Raw genomic sequence first — 17,774 nt, 5'->3', positions numbered from 1 at the left:
TCTGGGTTTCTTGTTGAGATTCGGAGGGGGGGGCTCTTTCCTGCTGAGCCAGGGAAGCGGGAGGCAGTGTCAAGAGGGCGCCCGCGGGTGCGCCCTTGTTTTCAGGCAAAAGGGGAGAGGGCGCCCCAAAGGTGACCGTCGAGGAGGTGGCAGCTTGAGAAGGGGGTGGGTAAAGATGGACCCTCCATACCGCAGTTGAGAGTATAGAGTAGAGAATAGAAAATAGGGAATAGAATAGAGAAGAGAATAGGGAATAAAATAGAATAGGGAATAGAAAATAGAGTAGAGAATAGGGAATAGAATAGAGAAGAGAACAGGGAATAAAATAGAATAGGGAATAAAAAATAGAGTAGAGAATAGGGAATAGAATAGAGTAGAGAAGAGAATAGGGAATAAAATAGAATAGGGAATAGAAAATAGAGTAGGGAATAGGGAATAGAATAGAGAAGAGAATAGGGAATAAAATAGAATAGGGAATAAAAAATAGAGTAGAGAATAGGGAATAGAATAGAGTAGAGAAGAGAACAGGGAATAAAATAGAATAGGGAATAGAAAATAGAGAAGAGAATAGGGAATAAAATAGAATAGGGAATAGAAAGAGTAGAGAAGAGAATAGGGAATAAAACAATAGGGAATAGAAGATAGAGTAGAGAACGGAATAGAATAGAGTAGAGAAGAGAATAGGGAATAAAATAGAATAGGGAATAGAAAATAGAGTAGAGTAGAATAGGGAATAGTAATATAGAATAGAAAATAGAATAGAGTAGAGAATAGGGAATTCTGAGTAGAGAATAGGGAGTACAGTAGAGAAGATTATAGGAAATAGTATAAACAAGTAGAGTAGAGAATAGGGAATAAAATAGAATAGGGAATAGAAAATAGAGTAGAGAATAGAATAGAGTAGAATAGGGAATAGTATAGAATAGAAAATAGAATAGAGTAGAGAATAGGGAGTACAGTAGAGAAGAGAATAGGAAATAGTATAGAGTAGAGAAGAGACTAAGGAATAAAATAGAATAGGGAATAGAAAATAGAGTAGAGTAGAGCAAGGGTTGCCAACCTTTTGGATCTCAGGGACCACCAAACTCATAATTTTAAATCCCGCGGACCAGAGATCCTGGGAAAATCCCCCAAAAAAGTCTGCAGGAAAATTCCCCACCCCGTTTTCCTACCGATCGATCATTATTTGGGATTGCAGGATATGGTCTCCGGCTCCGTTCTCGGGAGGGAGAGAGAGAGACTTTTGGCTTCATGCAACGAAAGAAGCAGAAGTCTTTCTTTCTCTCTCCCAAACTCCACCAGTAATGAGTCTTTGTGAGACTTTTCGCGCCGGCGCAGCCTCTTGGAGCAGGATGCCTTGCAGGCTCCCAAAGACTCATTTCTGGCAGAATTTGGAGGAGAGAAAGAAAGACTTTTCTTGCATGCAGCCAAAAGCAGAAGAAGAAGCCGGTGGCCAGGCGAGGCGCATGGGGCAAGTTCCCCCCTCCGCCCTTTCACACTTCCCCTCACTACCTCGTGTTGTTTGCAATGCAAGCAACGCAAGCCTTGTGTTCCCGTGGGCCATGTGGGCAGCGCAGCCTTTTGTTCCCGTGCAGCCTGGATTAATTGCTTTGGGGGTGTGTGCTTTGGGGTGACTTTTCTCTGCGGACCACCAAAATTTTCTCATGGACCACCAGTGGTCCCTGGGCCACTGGTTGGCAACCACTAGAGTACAGAATAGGGAATAGAATAGAGTAGAGAAGAGAATAGGGAATAAAATAGAATAGGGAATAGAAAATAGACTAGAGTAGAGAATAGGGAATAGAATAGAGCAGAGAATAGGGAATAGAATAGAGTAAAGAAGAGAAGAGAATAGGGAATAGAGTAGAGAAGAGAATAGGGAATAGAATAGAGTAAAGAGAATAGGGAATAAAATAGAATAGGGAATAGAAAATAGAATAGAGCAGAGAATAGGGAACAGAATAAAGAAGAGAAGAGAATAGGGAATACAGAAGAGAATAGGGAATAAAATAGAATAGGGAATAGAAAATAGAGTAGAGTAGAGAATAGGGAATAGAGTAGAGTAGAGTAGAGAATAGGGAATAGAGTAGAGAAGAGAATAGGGAATAGAGTAAAGAAGAGAAGAGAATAGGGAATAGAATAGAGAAGAGAATAGGGAATAGAGTAAAGAAGAGAAGAGAATAGGGAATAGAATAGAGAAGAGAATAGGGAATAGAGTAAAGAAGAGAAGAGAATAGGGAATAGAATAGAGTAGAGAAGAGAAGAGAAAAGGGAATAGAGTAGAATAGAATAGAATAGAACAGGGAATAAAAAATAGAGTAGAGTAGATAATAGGGGATAGAATAGAAAATATAGTATAGTATATGGTAATCTATATATTTAAAAGCGAAATCCCACTCATGCATCATCACAAAATCTCCAGAACCGTAAAGTCTACAAACCTGAAATTTGGCACATATGTTCCTCTGCTTCTAGGTGCTCACTAAGAAAGGATTTTTCAAAAGGACCATCAGAGCATTAGTATTTGTATATTATTATTAACACACTCTGATGCTAAGGGGTTCTACTCCCCCTCCCCACCTGAAAAGAAATCTGTTCCAAATGCAAAATACAAGTAGTGGAGAGGAGTTTCAGTTTCACAGCACCAATCAGCTTTACTACAGAATAGTTGAGCTAAGCCATGCCCAGGCTCCTTGCTGTCTCCTTGCTCACACAGCAAATACTGCTTCAGTTTCCAAACAGCCCTCTCTCTCACACAAACACTGACAGGACGCTAGCCAGATGAATACCGATGGATGCTGGTAGGCAGAGGCAGAATTTTTTTCCCCTTATTTTCCTCTCCCAAAACTAAGCCTGTCCACATAGTTTCATAGCAAAGCACGGGTATTGAGCTAGTTATAAATATAATGTATGATATAGTATAATTATAATATGTATATAATATATAGTACGTAATGGAATGGATAATATATCATTATAGTCACTTTCCTAACGGAAACTTTATCTTGTAGAGAAAACACAGTTTTAAAATGACGCCTTTGGAGAGAACATGACTGCTGCCTCCCCTCTGCCCTGCATGGAAAATGCAGCCTTTCTCCCCTTTGCCTCCTGAACACCTGCATTGCACACGGAATCCACCAGAGGGCTCCCTCTGCCAAGCCAAGGGAACACAGTGCACTTCACCATTGGGTGGCTAGAAGACCACAGCTGGCTTTCCAGAGGAGGAGGAGGAGGAGGAGAAGGGAATGACATCACAAAGCTTTGCCACTCTAGGATGCTGCACTCTCTCTCCCCGTCACCCTTTGAGCTTCGCTGCAGGTAAAAGAAAATGCTGCAGGGGGGGTGTCTTGTGGGGGAGACAGCCAGATGTGGCCCTAAGAGAGGAAAAGGAAGGGGGGGATCTCTTTCCATGCAAAGGGAGGCGGAGGGGGGGGGGGTCCTCACCCTGGAGGAAGGAAAGACACATGCCAAGTCCTCATCCCAAGTTCAGTCTTCTGAACCCCCGGGAACGGGAGACCCCAAAGTCCATATTCCCCAGCTGGGAGCGGGAGAACCCAAAGTCCATGTGCCCCAGCTGCCCCTTTCCATGCAAACAACAGGCAGGGGGGGGGGGAGAGAAGCAGAGGACCAGCTGTGTTGCCCAGAAGAATGCCAGGGTTGGGAGGGGGAGGTGGGGGCTGGGTGAGTCCTTCCCGCCCCGTTTTCTGAGAACAGCCAGAGCGAATGGAGAGGGAGAGGGAGGATCTACCATGCAAATTTCAGGCAGGAGATGCCCCAAGGAGGGTCAGATTCGCACCAGATGCTGCATGAGGCTCAAAGAGAGCCGAATCCTTCACAATTCAGCCTGTCTTAATGGAGTGGAGTGGAGTGGAGTGGAGTGGAGTGGAGTGGAGTGGAGTGGAGTGGAGTGGAGTGGAGTAGAGTAGAGTAGAGTAGAGTAGAGTAGAAAATGGCATGGCATGGCATGGCATGGCATGGCATGCATAGCATGCATAGGAATAGAATAGAATAGAATAAATAGAATAGCATAGCATAGCATAGAATAGAATAGAATAATAGAATAGAATGGGGTGGGTGGGTGGGGTGGATGGAATGGAATGAATAGAATAGAATAGAATAGAATAGAATAGAATAGAATTTTTCATTGGCCAAGTGTGATTGGACACACAAGAAATTTGTCTTTGGTGCAGTGTACATAGAGAAAAAATAAAATGCATTCATCAAGAATCATAAAATACAGCACTTAGTCATAGGTTACTAATAAGCAATCAAATCATACTAGGGAACAATAAAAACAATATAAATTGTAAAGATACAAGCAACATGATTACAGTCATAAGTTGGAAGAGATGGGTAATAGGAAGGATGAGAATAATAATAATAATACAGTTTTACTATATAGTTTGACAGTGTTATGGGAATTAGTTGTTTAGCAGAGTGATCGCATTCAGGGTTTCCCCTTAAAACTCTCGTTTTAAGAGGGGGAGTGAAGCAGGACAGCATCTCCAGACCCTGTTTGAGGGGGTTGCACTTGGCTCCTACCATTGGCTGACCTGTTAAAGCTCGGGGGTGTTGGGTGAACCTTCCTATGTGTAAGATATTTTATTTATTTATTTATTTTTATTTTATTTTATTTATTTTTATTTGTCAATCGCTTACAAGATAATAGGTATAAGTATATACATAGTTATGAATACATGAAATGGGTACATATAAAAAAAATAAAAGAAACAATAGGACAGGGACGGTAGGCACGTTGGTGCGCTTATGCATGCCCCCTACATGACTTGGCTAGATGACTTGGCTATATGACTTGGCTCTCCGAAGGTCAACCCTGAAAAAGGGAAATGGAGCATCATAAAGCCAGGGACGCGGTGGCTCAGTGGCTAAGACACTGAGCTTGTTGATTAGAAAGGTCGGCAGTTCGGCAGTTCGAATCCCTAGCGTCACATAATGGAGTGAGCTCCCATTACTTGTCCCAGCTTCTGCCAACCTTGCAGTTCAAAAGCATGTAAAAATGCAAGTAGAAAAATAGGGACCACTTTGGTGGGGAGGTAACAGCGTTCTGTGCGACTTCAGCATTTAGTCATGCCGGCCCACATGACCACAGAGACGTCTTCGGACAGCGCTGGCTCTTCGGCTTTGTAACGGAGATGAGCACCTCCCCCTAGAGCCGGAAACGTCTAGCACGTATGTGCAAGGGGAACCTTTACCTTTCTCTATTTTTTTCAGAGGTATATTTTTTTTACAAGGGGAGGGAACTCTGCACATGCTCTGAAGACCCCCCCTTCAAATGAACCTTTACCTTTAAAGCCAGGGTCGTATCCTTGCCTTTCATTTGGAGTTTCATGGTTTGCTAATTCGTTTGGGGTTTGACCTGTTGCATGAGCCCTGCTTGGAGGTGAATATAGGTCTAGTTTTTAAAAAGCAATCCCTTCCTTGTGAAAAAAAAAAAAAAAAGGAGAAAGAAATAGAAAATGTTCCAGCATTTCAGCATTCTGAATCCTTGATGAAAATAAAATATTTTTCAACCGTGCGTCGCAAGCACTCAATGGGATGCTCAATGCTATTGCAATCCCATATCCGGTCAGAAAAATATTTTCCTTCCACGGGGATTAATATTGCTCAGTGGTTCAATCCACCACTTTCTAATTCTTGGGATAAAGTTAAGATCATATGAAATGAGAATATTACTATCTTTATCATCAGAGTACCTATATTGTCAGAGTGAGATTGGCTGAGCATCCCTTCGTGCACCCTCCCACACATACAACTCACAATGCTGACGTACCTTTGAAAGAAAACCAGGAAGCCTGTAATGGTAGAAATCTGTCTGGCAAGAACAAAGAATGCTTATTCACAGGGAATATGCACCTGTAAAGCCTGTAACAATTCTGGGTGATTAGAAAGCTGCTAAAAATAATAAAGAGTTAGATAAGAAAAATCAAATGCACAGGTACAGTATATGTGGTACCTTGCTCAATAGTACTGACGGTGAGAGGAATCTCGGACGACCATTTAAATGTGAGCCAGCCATGTGCAGCAGCTGCCAAAAATGCCAACACAGTTCTAGGCTGCATAAACAGAGGGATAGAATCAAGATCACGCGAAGTGTTAATACCACTTTATAAGGCCTTGGAAAGGCCACACTTGGAATATGGCATCTAGTTTTGGTCACCACGATGTAAAAAAAGATGTTGAGACTCTAGAAAGTGTGCAGAGAAGAGCAACAAAGATTATTAGGGGACTGGAGGCTAAAACATGAAGCATGGTTGCAGGAACTGGGTATGTCTAGTTTAATGAAAATAAGGACTAGGGGTGACATGATAGCAGTGTTCCAATATCTCAGGGGCTGCCCCAAAAAAGAAGGAGTCAAGCTATTCTCCAAAGAACCCGAGGGCAGGACAAGAAGCAAAGGATGGAAACTAATCAAGGAGAGAAGCAATTTAGAACTAAGGAGAAATTTCCTGACAGTTAGAACAATTAATCAGTGCAACAACTTGCCTTCAGAAGTTGTGAATTCTCCAACACTGGAAGCTTTTAAGAAGAGGTTGAATGACCATTTGTCTGAAGTGGTGTAGAGTGTTGTAATGACGAGGCAGTCGAGTTGTTTGATCATGATCAACTGAATCATGATGATCTTTATTGGAGTCTAGTCTTGCATTTATACACATTTTTAATTATCCCCCATCATTGGTTAACTTTGGTTACTGCTTAACTTTTGTTACTGTTTAGCATAGTAATTAACACAATTAATTATCTCTAGTTAAAATCTAACATATGTTTACTTCCTCTCTCTAATCCTCCTTTAGATTAGTGACTTTGTTTGCCTGAGTTGTATTTGCTTGGAAACATTCTTTATCTGAGGTTTGCCACCCGAGATTGGAACATTCCTGCAATTACAACTCTACAGTAGGGTTTCCTGCCTAAGTAGGGGGTTGGACTAGAAGACCTCCAAAGTCCCTTCCAACTCTGTTCTATTCTAATATAGACATCTTGCAGAGCTCAGCTAGAAGTTAAGAATAGAGATGGCCTGGAGCAAATAGAGTGTGTATTAGGTAATTCCTGGAGCATTCATTAGCCAAGACTTAGGAATAAGGATGGGTAGAGACTAATAGAATAATTGTTAGATCATTACTAAAATGTTTATTAGATGGTATTTCTTATACATCCTGCCTTATCCTGCCTTCATTTTTCTAACAGAAGAATTAATCGGTAGAATGATTTGCCTTCAGAAGTTATGGGTGCTCCAACACTGGAAATTTTAAAGCAGAAATTGGACAAGCATGGTATAGCGTCCCCTGCTTGAGCAAGGGATTGGATTAGAAGACCTCCAAGATAGCTTCCAACTCTGTTGTTCTGTTCTGTTCTGCTCTGTTTATTTTCTTTTCCATCTTAGATGCACAACCTGGAAGCCATTTGTTCTCTTCATGTAGAGATAAAATTATCTATTGGCTGAAGAGGGCTGAATGTCCAACTAGCAACATAGCTGCAGCAGCAGAAACAGTGCTTTGAATGAAAAGTTGTTTGGAGAGCCAGCCACAAGATCCCTTGGACCCATTTGGCATTGCCTTACAGGAGAGAGAGAAAGAGAGAATGGAGATGCAACCTTCAGTGAGTGAGGGAACTGGAAGAGGTTGTTCTGTTGTTCAGCCTGGGGACTGCAAGGAGGTCTGGCCAAGAACTGGGCAGAAGGTCCTGGAGAAGGAAACTATTGTCCCTTCAGAAGTTCAATCCTGGAACTTCAGGAGCGTCCAATACCAGGCTTCTGAGGATCCCCGAGGACTTTGCAGCCAACTCCATGACTTTTGTAGTCGATGGTTCAAAGCAGATAAGCATACCAAAGCCCAGATGCTGGACCTGGTTGTTTTGGAGCAGTTCCTGGCTCTTCTGCCCCTGAAGATGGAGAACTGGGTGCGAGAGTGTGGAGTAGAGACTAGCTCCCAGGCAGTGGCCTTGGTGGAAGGCCTTTTCCTGAGCCAGGCAGAGGAGCAGAAGGAGCAGGTGAGAGACCTTCCCTTTGGGAGCCCAGAATGGAATTGTCAGGATTCCGGAGATTGCCCTAATTAAATCATGAGCCTTGAGCCAAGCTTCAAAAGAAACCAAAAGATTTATTAGGAGCAACATGTCCGGCATTAATCTGTATGAAGCCAACTCTGGCGTACATAATTTACAATCAGACGATCCGGTAGCTTAGCTACAATCTTTGTAAGATAAGTATTGGAATGTATTTCTGGTTTTAAACTGCTGCACTGCTCCTTCAGATTTCCTCTCCCCCCCCCCTTGTTTATGGCAACTCTAAACAAGCATAGGAATGCTTTACAAGTTGACAGGAATAAAGAATGTGGTTGACTTTTTCATCCTTCCCTACCAGAGGTTTCTGGCACTCATAATATGTGGAGATGTTTCCATAATTCTTGTAGGATATTGTTTCGTTACTTATTTTAGAAAATTGGCATTTCTTGCTTACTTTCCACCCTCACTGTTGAACTTTGGAGGCTTTCAAGAATCCATTTCATGTTGCGCAATGTCCACTAATTCTTCTTTTTTTCCTGTCTCCTATTTCAAGTCTTTCACAATGGGCATCAGATATCCTGAGGGAAGCAGGAATCCATCAAAATCCGCTCAGGAGCTGTTCTTGAGGAGCATTTCTCTGGAAGATCCAAGTCAAGATATTTTGGGAGGTAATCAAAGGTCCTCCGTTCTCCAGAAAGTTCCAAGATCTCTCCTCTTCTGTAAAACATGTCTTCTTGTTTTACCAATTACGCTTCTTAAAATTCTGTTTTTACCTCACAGGGAAGACTCAAGTGGAGTTGTCTGCTCTTTATGGTGCAGCTGAAACAGTGGTTGAACCTCCAACTCAAGTAAGAGGAGCAAATTCATTCATTAGATTTATCTTCTCCCTTTCCTTCAGGAAGTCATAGTGGTATACAGAGCATTCTCTCCTTCCATGCTCTAGAAAAAGAATAGGATAGGATAGGATAGGATAGGATAGAATAGAACACTATACTAATACTATACTATTACTATTACTAATACTACTATACTTTATTGCCACTGAATATACACTAATTGGCATACATTAAAATGAAATTATGCTATCCTGCTTTCTAAAAATTCTTTCAATCCAAGGAATTTTTCTCTGCTTCCTCATCTTCACTCAGCCAATGACTCAGACAGAAATGATAGATAGAAGGAAGGGAGGAAGGAAAGAGAGATGATATATACATATATATAGAGAGAGATGATAGAATAGAGATAGAGAGATGATAAAGAAATAGATGATAGATAGATAGATAGATAGATAGATAGATAGATAGATAGATAGATAGATAGATAGATAGATATAGATAATTATATAGATGATAAAGAGATAGATATAGATGACAGATATTTAGAGAGGGAGGGAGGGAGAGAGAGATGATAGAGAATAAATAGAAAGATAGATGGTAGAGAGAGATTAGATAGATAGATAGATAGATAGATAGATAGATAGATAGATAGATAGACAGACAGACAGACAGACAGACAGACAAACAAAGAGAATAGAGAGAGGATAGAGAGAGATGATAGAGATGTTAGATAGATAGATATAGGGGGAAATTATATAGGATAAATAGAAAGATGGTAGAGAGAGATAATAGATAGACAGACAGACAGACATAGAGGATAGATGGCTAGAAAGAGATAGATGAGAGAGATGAGAGAGAGAGACAGAGAGAAAGAGAGAGATATCCATAAGGAAACAAGGATTGCTTTCATTGAAAGGCACCGAAAGTCTTGCCACATCAATCAAGTAGATTAAACTTGCCTGAATTATTTCTTCATTCAAAGCCTATCTATTTTTTTCATCTCAACCTTGGAATCCTATCAAGCACAGCCATTTAACCTAGTGTATATCTTTGCTTTGGGAAAACCTCCTTGAGCCTATTCGGTTTCTTTGTTTCCCTGTTCAGGAGGGTCTTGTGTCCTTCAAGGAGGTGGCGGTGTATTTCTCTGAGGAGGAGTGGTCTGAGCTGGATCCGGACCAAAAAGCCCTCCATTGGGAAGTCATGATGGAAAATTATAGGAATGTAGCCTCACTAGGTAAGTAGGTTGGCTGCTCCCCAGTCAGAGAGTTTTGTGATTAAATGCCGTCAGCGGTTTCATATTAAAAAGTTTCTAACCAGGTGTTCCGAAGGTGCTTTTTTCGAAAGGCAACTGGACTTCCTTTGTTTTTCCTTGAAGACATTTTGCTTCTCAGCCAAGAAGGTTCTTCAGTTCTGACCAAATGGTGGAGCATGGAAGGATTTATCTTCCATCCCATTCCTTCCAAATCCTTCCATTCTCTACCACTGAATCAGAACTGAAGATGTTTTATCACTATCTATCTACCCATCAATCAATCTCCTATCTGTCTGTCTGTCTGTCTGTCTGTCTGTCTATCTATCTATCTATCTATCTATCTATCTATCTATCTATCTATCTATCTATTTTCCATCCCATTCCTTCCAAATCCTTCCATTCTATACCATCCAGTCAGAAATGAAGTTTCTATCTCTGTCTGTCTGTCTGTCTGTCTGTCTGTCTGTCTACCCACCCACCCATCCATCCATCTTCTATCTATTCTGTTCTATCTTTCTATTTTCCTTGGATTCCTTCCAAATCCTTCCATTCTCTACCACTGAGTCAGAACTGAAGAAGTTTTATCTCTGTCTATCTACCCATCAATCAATCTGGTGGTGAATGCAAAAAAGAATGCAAATGAACATCTGTCTGTGAGGAGTATAAATCCTTCCATTCCCCACCATCCAGTCAGAGCTGAAGAAGCTTCTTGGTTGAGAAGCGAAGCATCTTCAAAGAAAAAACAGAAAGTCCAATTGCCTCTTGAAAAAGCACCTTTGAGGCAGCCAGGACCTGGATGGCTGAGAATCTCCATAGACAGTAGACTTGATGGTGCCCCATAACAAAAATAATTGTGATGAGTTATTAAAATGAGGGGTCTCTGAACTTGATTGTTTTCTTGCAGACGTTTCATTTTCCAAACTAGGTAACATCATCAGTTCCAGTGAAGAGTGAGACCAAACCTCACCCCTTGCTGGCACTGAGGGTGTTATTGTTGTGGTTAGCCAGCAGCAGGTGCAGATGGCTGAGGAGAGCAATGACTCTGATGAGAGGCCAGGACCATCAGGGAGTGGACTGCTGCCTTCAGAGATTGTGGGGGCTGGCAGCAGGGATGAGGAGGTTCCCAAGGAGCCTGTGCCAAGTGCACGTGCAGAAGGATTACTCAGGGGAAAGAACAATTACAGCAGCACAGGCGACTCGGGAGTAAGGCTGCAAGGTAATGGCCCCTCCCTCAAGAGGATAAAAGCCAAGTTTGAAAAAGTGTTCTTTGCAGAAAGCAAAGAAGCTCTTAAATTCAACTGGTGGACATCTTAGTTTGTGTTTGGAGAATTTTGTAAATAAGTTCTTATCTCTGGGTTTTTGGCAGCCTTGACAAACAACTTGGCAAGGCTCTTTCTTGTCGGAGCTAATTAGTGGAAAGCAGCCTTCAGAACAGAATTCGTTATTAAACCTTAAAAGGTGGGGGCTGCTGTGTTTGCTCTTTGGGAACCCGGTTGGGTCAGAACAGTTATCTAGGTTGGGTAGCAATAGGTTCTGACCCAAACCTTGTTCCAAGGAAACAAACACCAAATGGAGGTAACAGCAAAACCTTTTAATGATTCTTTACGAATTCTGTTCCTTCCCGGTTAAAAGGCTATTAAAACTAATTGTCTCTGATAAGAACGAGCCTTGCCAAGGTTGTGCAAGGCTACCAAGAACACTAAATAAAGTTGCCAAGAAATATTTCAAACACAAAGAGTCTCCAAACACAAACTAAGATAGTCCGAACGTCCACAAGGCTTGAGTGCAAAAACTTCTTTGCTTCCTGCAAAGAACTCCAGTTTCTCAGCTGGCTTTTATCTCCTAAGGGAGGGGCCATTACCTTGCAGCCTTACTCCTGAGTCGCCCATGCTGCTGCATCTGCTCTTTCCTTTGAGAAGCCCTGTGCGCATGCACTTGGCACAGGCTCCTCGGGGATTTCTTCATCACTGCTGCCAGCCTCCACAATCTCCAAAGGCAGCACCCCTCCCATAAGGTGAAGAAACCTTTGCAGGAAGCAAAGTCATTTGCTCAGTTTGGATTAAACCTTGAAGCTCTGTGTGGACTTTATATTTCAGTTGGTTTTTTATAGTTCATTTGGCACTTTAGTTTTTGGCAGCAATTCAAAAGAGAGAAAGGTGCGTGCTTCTCTCGAGGGACTGTTTGGGACTCATTACAGGCTGGGAATGAACGTAATCCCCAGTGTTGAAATAAAACCAGAGTTGTTTTAACTAAGCATGTGCTTAATTATGGACTCTGAAGCCTTGGTCAGAACAGAATCACAAAAAGCTAAAATGAAGAAGACTTGAGTGGGCAGAGGGCTTAGTTTTGGTAATGTTCACAAAAGATGCAACAATGATGGTTGATCCCATTTGCTCCTCAGATTGTGTTAACCTTCCTTCCTTCCTTCCTTCCTTCCTTCCTTCCTTCCTTCCTTCCTTCCTTCCTTCCTTCCTTCCTTCCTTTCTTTCTTTCTTTCTTTCTTTCTTTCTTTTCCCTTTGTTCTAAGCAGAGGATGAATGGGAGATGCTCAGTTCCGGGCATGAAGCAGCAGCACCATTGCCAAAAGATAAGGTGAAAACTGCAGAGACGTTTTTTGGAAAGCAAAATTCTGAGGAAAAACGGTTAAAGGGGGAGCTGGGAATGTGCCCTACTTTACCACATGTAGATATCAGTGACTTCTTGGGTAAAGAGGATCACCCAGAAAAAGAAGGTTGGCCAGAGTGTGGAAAAATACTCACAGATGAATCCGGATTATGCGACTGCTGCAGAAGCCACACTGCAGGGAAACAAAACGAACATGGAAAACGTCCCAGAAGGACCTTCTCAGTTACTCTGCATCAGAGAATACAAGGAGAGAAACCGTATAAATGCCTAGAGTGTGGGAAAAGCTTCAGGGACTCAAGTTACCTTACTTCCCATAAAAGAATCCACACAGGAGAAAAACCCTACGAATGCAAGGAATGCAGAAAGAGCTTCCGTTTTGCACAAAGCCTCACATCCCATAATAAGATTCACACAGGCGAGAAACCCTATGAATGTCCCAAGTGCGGAAAGACCTTCAGTCAAAAATATCAGTATACCGTACATAACCGAAACCACACCGGAGAGAAACCGTATAAATGCACAGATTGTGGGAAACGCTTCACTAATTCAAGTTGCCTCACTTCCCATAAAAGGATCCACACCGGGGAAAAACCATATAAGTGCCCGGAATGTGGAAAGAGTTTCAGAGCTTCAAGTTCTCTTGCTGCCCACAAAATGATCCACACTGGCGAGAAGCCTTATGAATGCAAGAACTGCGCAAAGAGTTTCAGACAAAAATGTCAATATATTGTACATAACAGAATCCACACCGGGGAGAAACCCTATAAATGCATGGAGTGTGGAAAGAGCTTCCGTTCAGCAAAACACCTCCCTTCCCATAAAAGGATCCACACCGGGGAGAAACCGTTTGCGTGCAAGGAATGTGGAAAGACCTTTAGTGAAAAACATCATTTTACTGAACATAACCGAATCCACACTGGGGAGAAACCCTATAAATGTGCTGAGTGTGGAAGATGTTTCACTGTGTCAAGTTCCCTCACTTCCCATCAAAGGATCCATACTGGGAAAAAGTCATACATCTGCCCAGTGTGTGGAAAGGGTTTTACCCAACACCAGTCCCTTTATGAGCATAGAAAAATTCACTCAAGGGAAACACATAAAAAGAAACAGAGTAGAACAGTATAAACAAATTGTCAAAAATTTTGGACTCTGCGGTCCTTGAGCTATATTTATTACTGTGGGGAAATGAAATGTTAGGGAATGAATGGAAGAGAAGATGGAATCGTGATTCTGAGGAAAACGGAGAATAAATATGACTGAATTATTGAGCAATGTTGAGCATTTGTTATATAGAGCCCTGAATCTAATCTTTCTTAAAATATACACCTTGGAACTCTTCTCAGATTACTGACCACTAGAAGCACCTAACATAGTGATATAACATTGTCTCTGACCTTTGATTTTGCTCTTTTTGTAGCTCTATTTACATCTATTTAGCTGTATTTACACCCTAGATCAAGTGTCTTCTAACTTGGCAAGTTTAAGACTTCTTGTGGTTAGCTAGCAGCAGGTGCAGATGGCTGAGGAGAGCGAGGACTCTGATGAGGGGCCAGGGCCATCAGGGAGTGGACTGCTGCCTTCAGAGATTGTGGGGGCTAGCAGCAGTGATGAGGAGGTTCCCAAGGAGCCTGTGCCAAGTGCAAGTGCATGAAGGATTGCTCGGAGGAAAGAACAATTACAGCAGCACAGGCGACTCGGGAGTAAGGCTGCAAGGTAATGCCCCCTCCCTCAAGAGGATAAAAGCCAGGTTTGAAAAAGTGTTCTTTGCAGAAAGCAAAGAAGCTCTTAAATTCAACTGGTGGACATCTTAGTTTGTGTTTGTAAATTAGTTCTTATCTCTGGGTTTTTGGCAGCCTTGATGAACACCTTGGCAAGGCTCTTTCTTGTCAGAGCTAATTAGTGGAAAGCAGCCATTTATCTGTAAAGGAACAGCATTCGTTATTAAACCTTAAAAGGTTGGGGCTGCTGCCTTTGTCTGTGTTTGCTCTTTGGGAACCCGGTTGGGTCAGAACACTTGTGGACTTCAACTCCCAGAATTCCTGAGCTAACATGACTGGAGGAGGAATTCTGGGAGTTGAAGTCCACAAGTCTTGAAGCTGTCAAGTTTGAACACCCCTGCCCTAGATAATAGGCTCAAGATCCAGATGGTTCTTGACAGATGGTTCTAGAACACTGGGCCCTATCTAACAAAATGAAATTCAGTGTAGAGAAAAGTAAAGTCTTACACTTAGGCAAGAAAAATCCAAAGTACACATATAGATTGGGTGAAACCAGGCTCAATAGCTGTAACTGTGAGAGGGATCTTGGAATCTTAGTGGACAACTAGCTAAATATCAACCAGCAGTGTGCGGCAGCAGCCAAAAATGCTATTGCAATCCTAAATTGCATTAACAGAGGGATACAATCAAGATCAAGTGAGGTACTAATATCACTCTATAAAGCCTTAGTAAGACCACACCTAGAGTATTGCATCCAGTTTTAGTCACCATGTTATAAAAAAAGGTGTTGAGACTCTAGAAAAAGTGCAGAGAAGAGCAACCAGGATGATTAGGGGACTGGAGATTAAAACATACGATGAATAGTTGCAGAAACTGGGCATGGCTAATCTAGTGAAGAGAAGGACTAGTGGAGACATGATAGCAGTCTTCCAATATTTGAGGGGCTGCCATGGGGAGGAAGGGGTCTACCTATTTTCCAAGGCACCCAAAGGCCAGACAAGGAATAATGGATGGAAGCTAAACAAGGAGAGATTCAACCTGGAAATAAGGAGAAACTTTCTGACAGAACAATCAACCAATGGAACAGCTTGCCCTTGGAAGTTGTGGGAGCGTCATCCCTGGAGGCTTTCAAGAAGATATTGGACTGCCATCTGTCAGAAATGGTGTAGGGTCTCCTGTTTGGGCGGGGTGACCTACAAGGTCCATTCCATCTGTTAAGCTGTTAAATCTCTGTCATTGAACATTAATTACAAGGGCTGTCAAAACTTTCCATTCTCTTTTATTTAGTCTTCAGGCTTTCTCATCTGTTGAAATGACCAAAAAACAACAACACAACCCCATGCCAGTTTTAAGCCACAGATGGGCAATCTTAGCTTTGCTGTCATCATGTAATTTCCTGAATAAAGATCTCTTTTGGTTATCATTCTTTTAAGGACTAGTCTCAGAATTGTTTAATATAATGTTTCATTCTCGGTGCTTCATTCTTTCTTTTTAAATGCGCCGTTTAACTCATATAGGACAGGACAGGACAGGAATTTGGGCAGTATTCCAGAGTTACAAAGTACGAGATAAAAGGTTTCCTTCCCTAGATCCCCAATAATATTCCCCACTTAATGACAAAGCCATGGTTGCATCGGGGGTTGAAGCCCAGCCCCATAAGCTTTTAGGAATTCATCCAAAGCTGAGATTCTCTGATTTAGAAAGGAGTTTGAACCATCCATGATTGATCAGGGTAAGTTTTTCTCAGAAGAGAAAGTAACACCAATAAGACCAAGGAGCTTATAGTGGACTATAGAAGGAACAGATCAAACATCCATCCCTTGCTTATCAATGGAGACTGAGTGGAGCAAGTGGCCAGTTTTAAGTTTATGCGTGTTACCATAAAAGAGGATCTGACCTGGGGTACCCACATTGCAGCCCTGGTCAAAAGGGCCCAGCAGAGATTATACTACCTGAGACTTCTCAGAAAACAACAACATAATGAAAAATTGCTGGTGACCTTCTGCCGCTGCACCATAGAGAATATCTTAACTTACTGCACCTCTGTATGGTTTGCCAATTGCACAGGGGCAGATAGGAAAGCACTCCAGAGGGTTAACATCATTGCCCAGAAGATCATTGGTTGCCCTCTTCCCCTCTTTGGAAGAGCTTCATAGCTCCCGCTGCCTTAAGAAAGTTCAAAACATCCTCAAAGATCCATCTCATCCTGGACACCCCCTTTTTTTTTAACTATTACCATCTGGCAGACAGTACAGTATAATAAAAACAAGGACAAATAGGCTGAAAAACAGCTTGTATCCCAGGGCAGGAGCTCTGTTGAATTCTACTGTATAGTGCAGTGTTGGTGAGGGGTTGGGGGTTTTCAATTCAATGTGTGGAGTGTGAAGGATGTGTGTGTTTATTTTCATGGTCATGATGTGCACTGAAGATGGTGTTCGATTTTGTTGTACGAGGTGCAATGACAATAAAGTAAACTAAACTAAAACTAAACTAACGTGTGATAAAAGTTGGCTGATTATGTGGTTCAGCTGACCATAAGTGTTAAAAAGAGATCAGAATTCAAGGTGAATACCTCCTCCTATTTTTCTCACAACCACCATCTTGTGAGTGGGTTGGCCAAGCGAGAATAACAGGCTGAAAGTCACCCATGCCTAAGGGGAACTAGAACTCATGGTCCCCCAGTTTCTAATCCAGCACCTGAACTGCTTAACAATAATTTATTATGTATTGATTTATAAAATTTATAGGCTGCCCATCTTACCTCAAGGTAACTGGGTGTTGTGGTTCGCCAGCAGCCAGTGCAGATGGCAGTGGAATTGGACAGTGGGGAAGAAGGCGAGAGCAGCTGAGACAAAAGGGGTGACTCAGGAGTAAGGCTTGGAGGTGATTGCCCCTTCTCTAAGTTATAAAGGTCAGGCCAAGATGACAAAACCTTTGCAGGAAGCAAGTAGTTCAATTGGTTCAGTCATTCTTGAAGCTCTTTGTACTTTAGTTGGGTTTTTTTTCCTAGTTCCTTTGATACTTCTGTTTTTGGCAGCACCTCACAGAACTGAAAGGTGTGTGCTTATCTCAGGTGACTAGAATTAATTCCAGCTGGGAATGAAAACAATTCCCAGCATTGCAATAAAATAAGTCTTGTTTTCAAAATAAGTGTGTGTGTAATTAAGGTTTATGAAGCCTGGGTCAGAACACTGGGTGGCTTATTATAACATGATGATTATAACAAGCTCTCTCCAAGGGACAATATTGAACTAGAAAAAATTAAATCACAAAATTTCATCCAGTCGAATCAACCAAACATTTGTCAATCCTTCATCCTAAAGTCAG

General features: G+C 41.9%; 1 protein-coding gene across 2 annotated transcripts; it reads left to right on the top strand.

Moving 5' to 3' along the window:
- Positions 1 to 26: 26 nt before the first annotated feature.
- On the top strand, positions 27 to 15,870 carry LOC113425944 (zinc finger protein 18-like). Of its 2 annotated transcripts, XM_026688253.2 has the most exons (7): positions 27 to 87; positions 3,012 to 3,318; positions 7,400 to 8,004; positions 8,570 to 8,684; positions 8,797 to 8,864; positions 9,957 to 10,086; positions 12,635 to 15,870. In XM_026688253.2, the coding sequence occupies exons 3-7, from the start codon at positions 7,516 to 7,518 to the stop codon at positions 13,852 to 13,854; spliced, it is 2,022 nt and encodes a 673-aa protein (XP_026544038.2). In that variant the 5' UTR covers positions 27 to 87; positions 3,012 to 3,318; positions 7,400 to 7,515; the 3' UTR covers positions 13,855 to 15,870. The 2 variants fall into 2 exon arrangements, with proteins under 2 accessions (XP_026544038.2, XP_087809785.1); XM_087953659.1 differs by lacking the exons at positions 27 to 87; positions 3,012 to 3,318 and adding an exon at positions 4,119 to 4,592.
- Positions 15,871 to 17,774: the final 1,904 nt, after the last annotated feature.

Source organism: Notechis scutatus, chromosome 2, assembly GCF_049901735.1.
Source record: "Notechis scutatus isolate UNSWTSFEM ecotype Mainland chromosome 2, rNotScu1.2, whole genome shotgun sequence".
Taxonomy (NCBI): domain Eukaryota; kingdom Metazoa; phylum Chordata; class Lepidosauria; order Squamata; family Elapidae; genus Notechis; species Notechis scutatus.
The sequence above is the reverse complement of the archived record's forward strand: the minus strand, read 5'-3'. Positions and strand labels throughout refer to the sequence as shown.

Bases quoted from the DNA above. Each gene is read 5' to 3' on its own strand.
- LOC113425944 (XM_026688253.2), top strand. From the start codon at position 7,516: ATGAAAAGTTGTTTGGAGAGCCAGCCACAAGATCCCTTGGACCCATTT. The intron at 8,685-8,796 runs GTAATCAAAGGT...TTTACCTCACAG, and splicing joins AAGTCAAGATATTTTGGGAG to GGAAGACTCAAGTGGAGTTG. The intron at 8,865-9,956 runs GTAAGAGGAGCA...TTCCCTGTTCAG, and splicing joins TGGTTGAACCTCCAACTCAA to GAGGGTCTTGTGTCCTTCAA.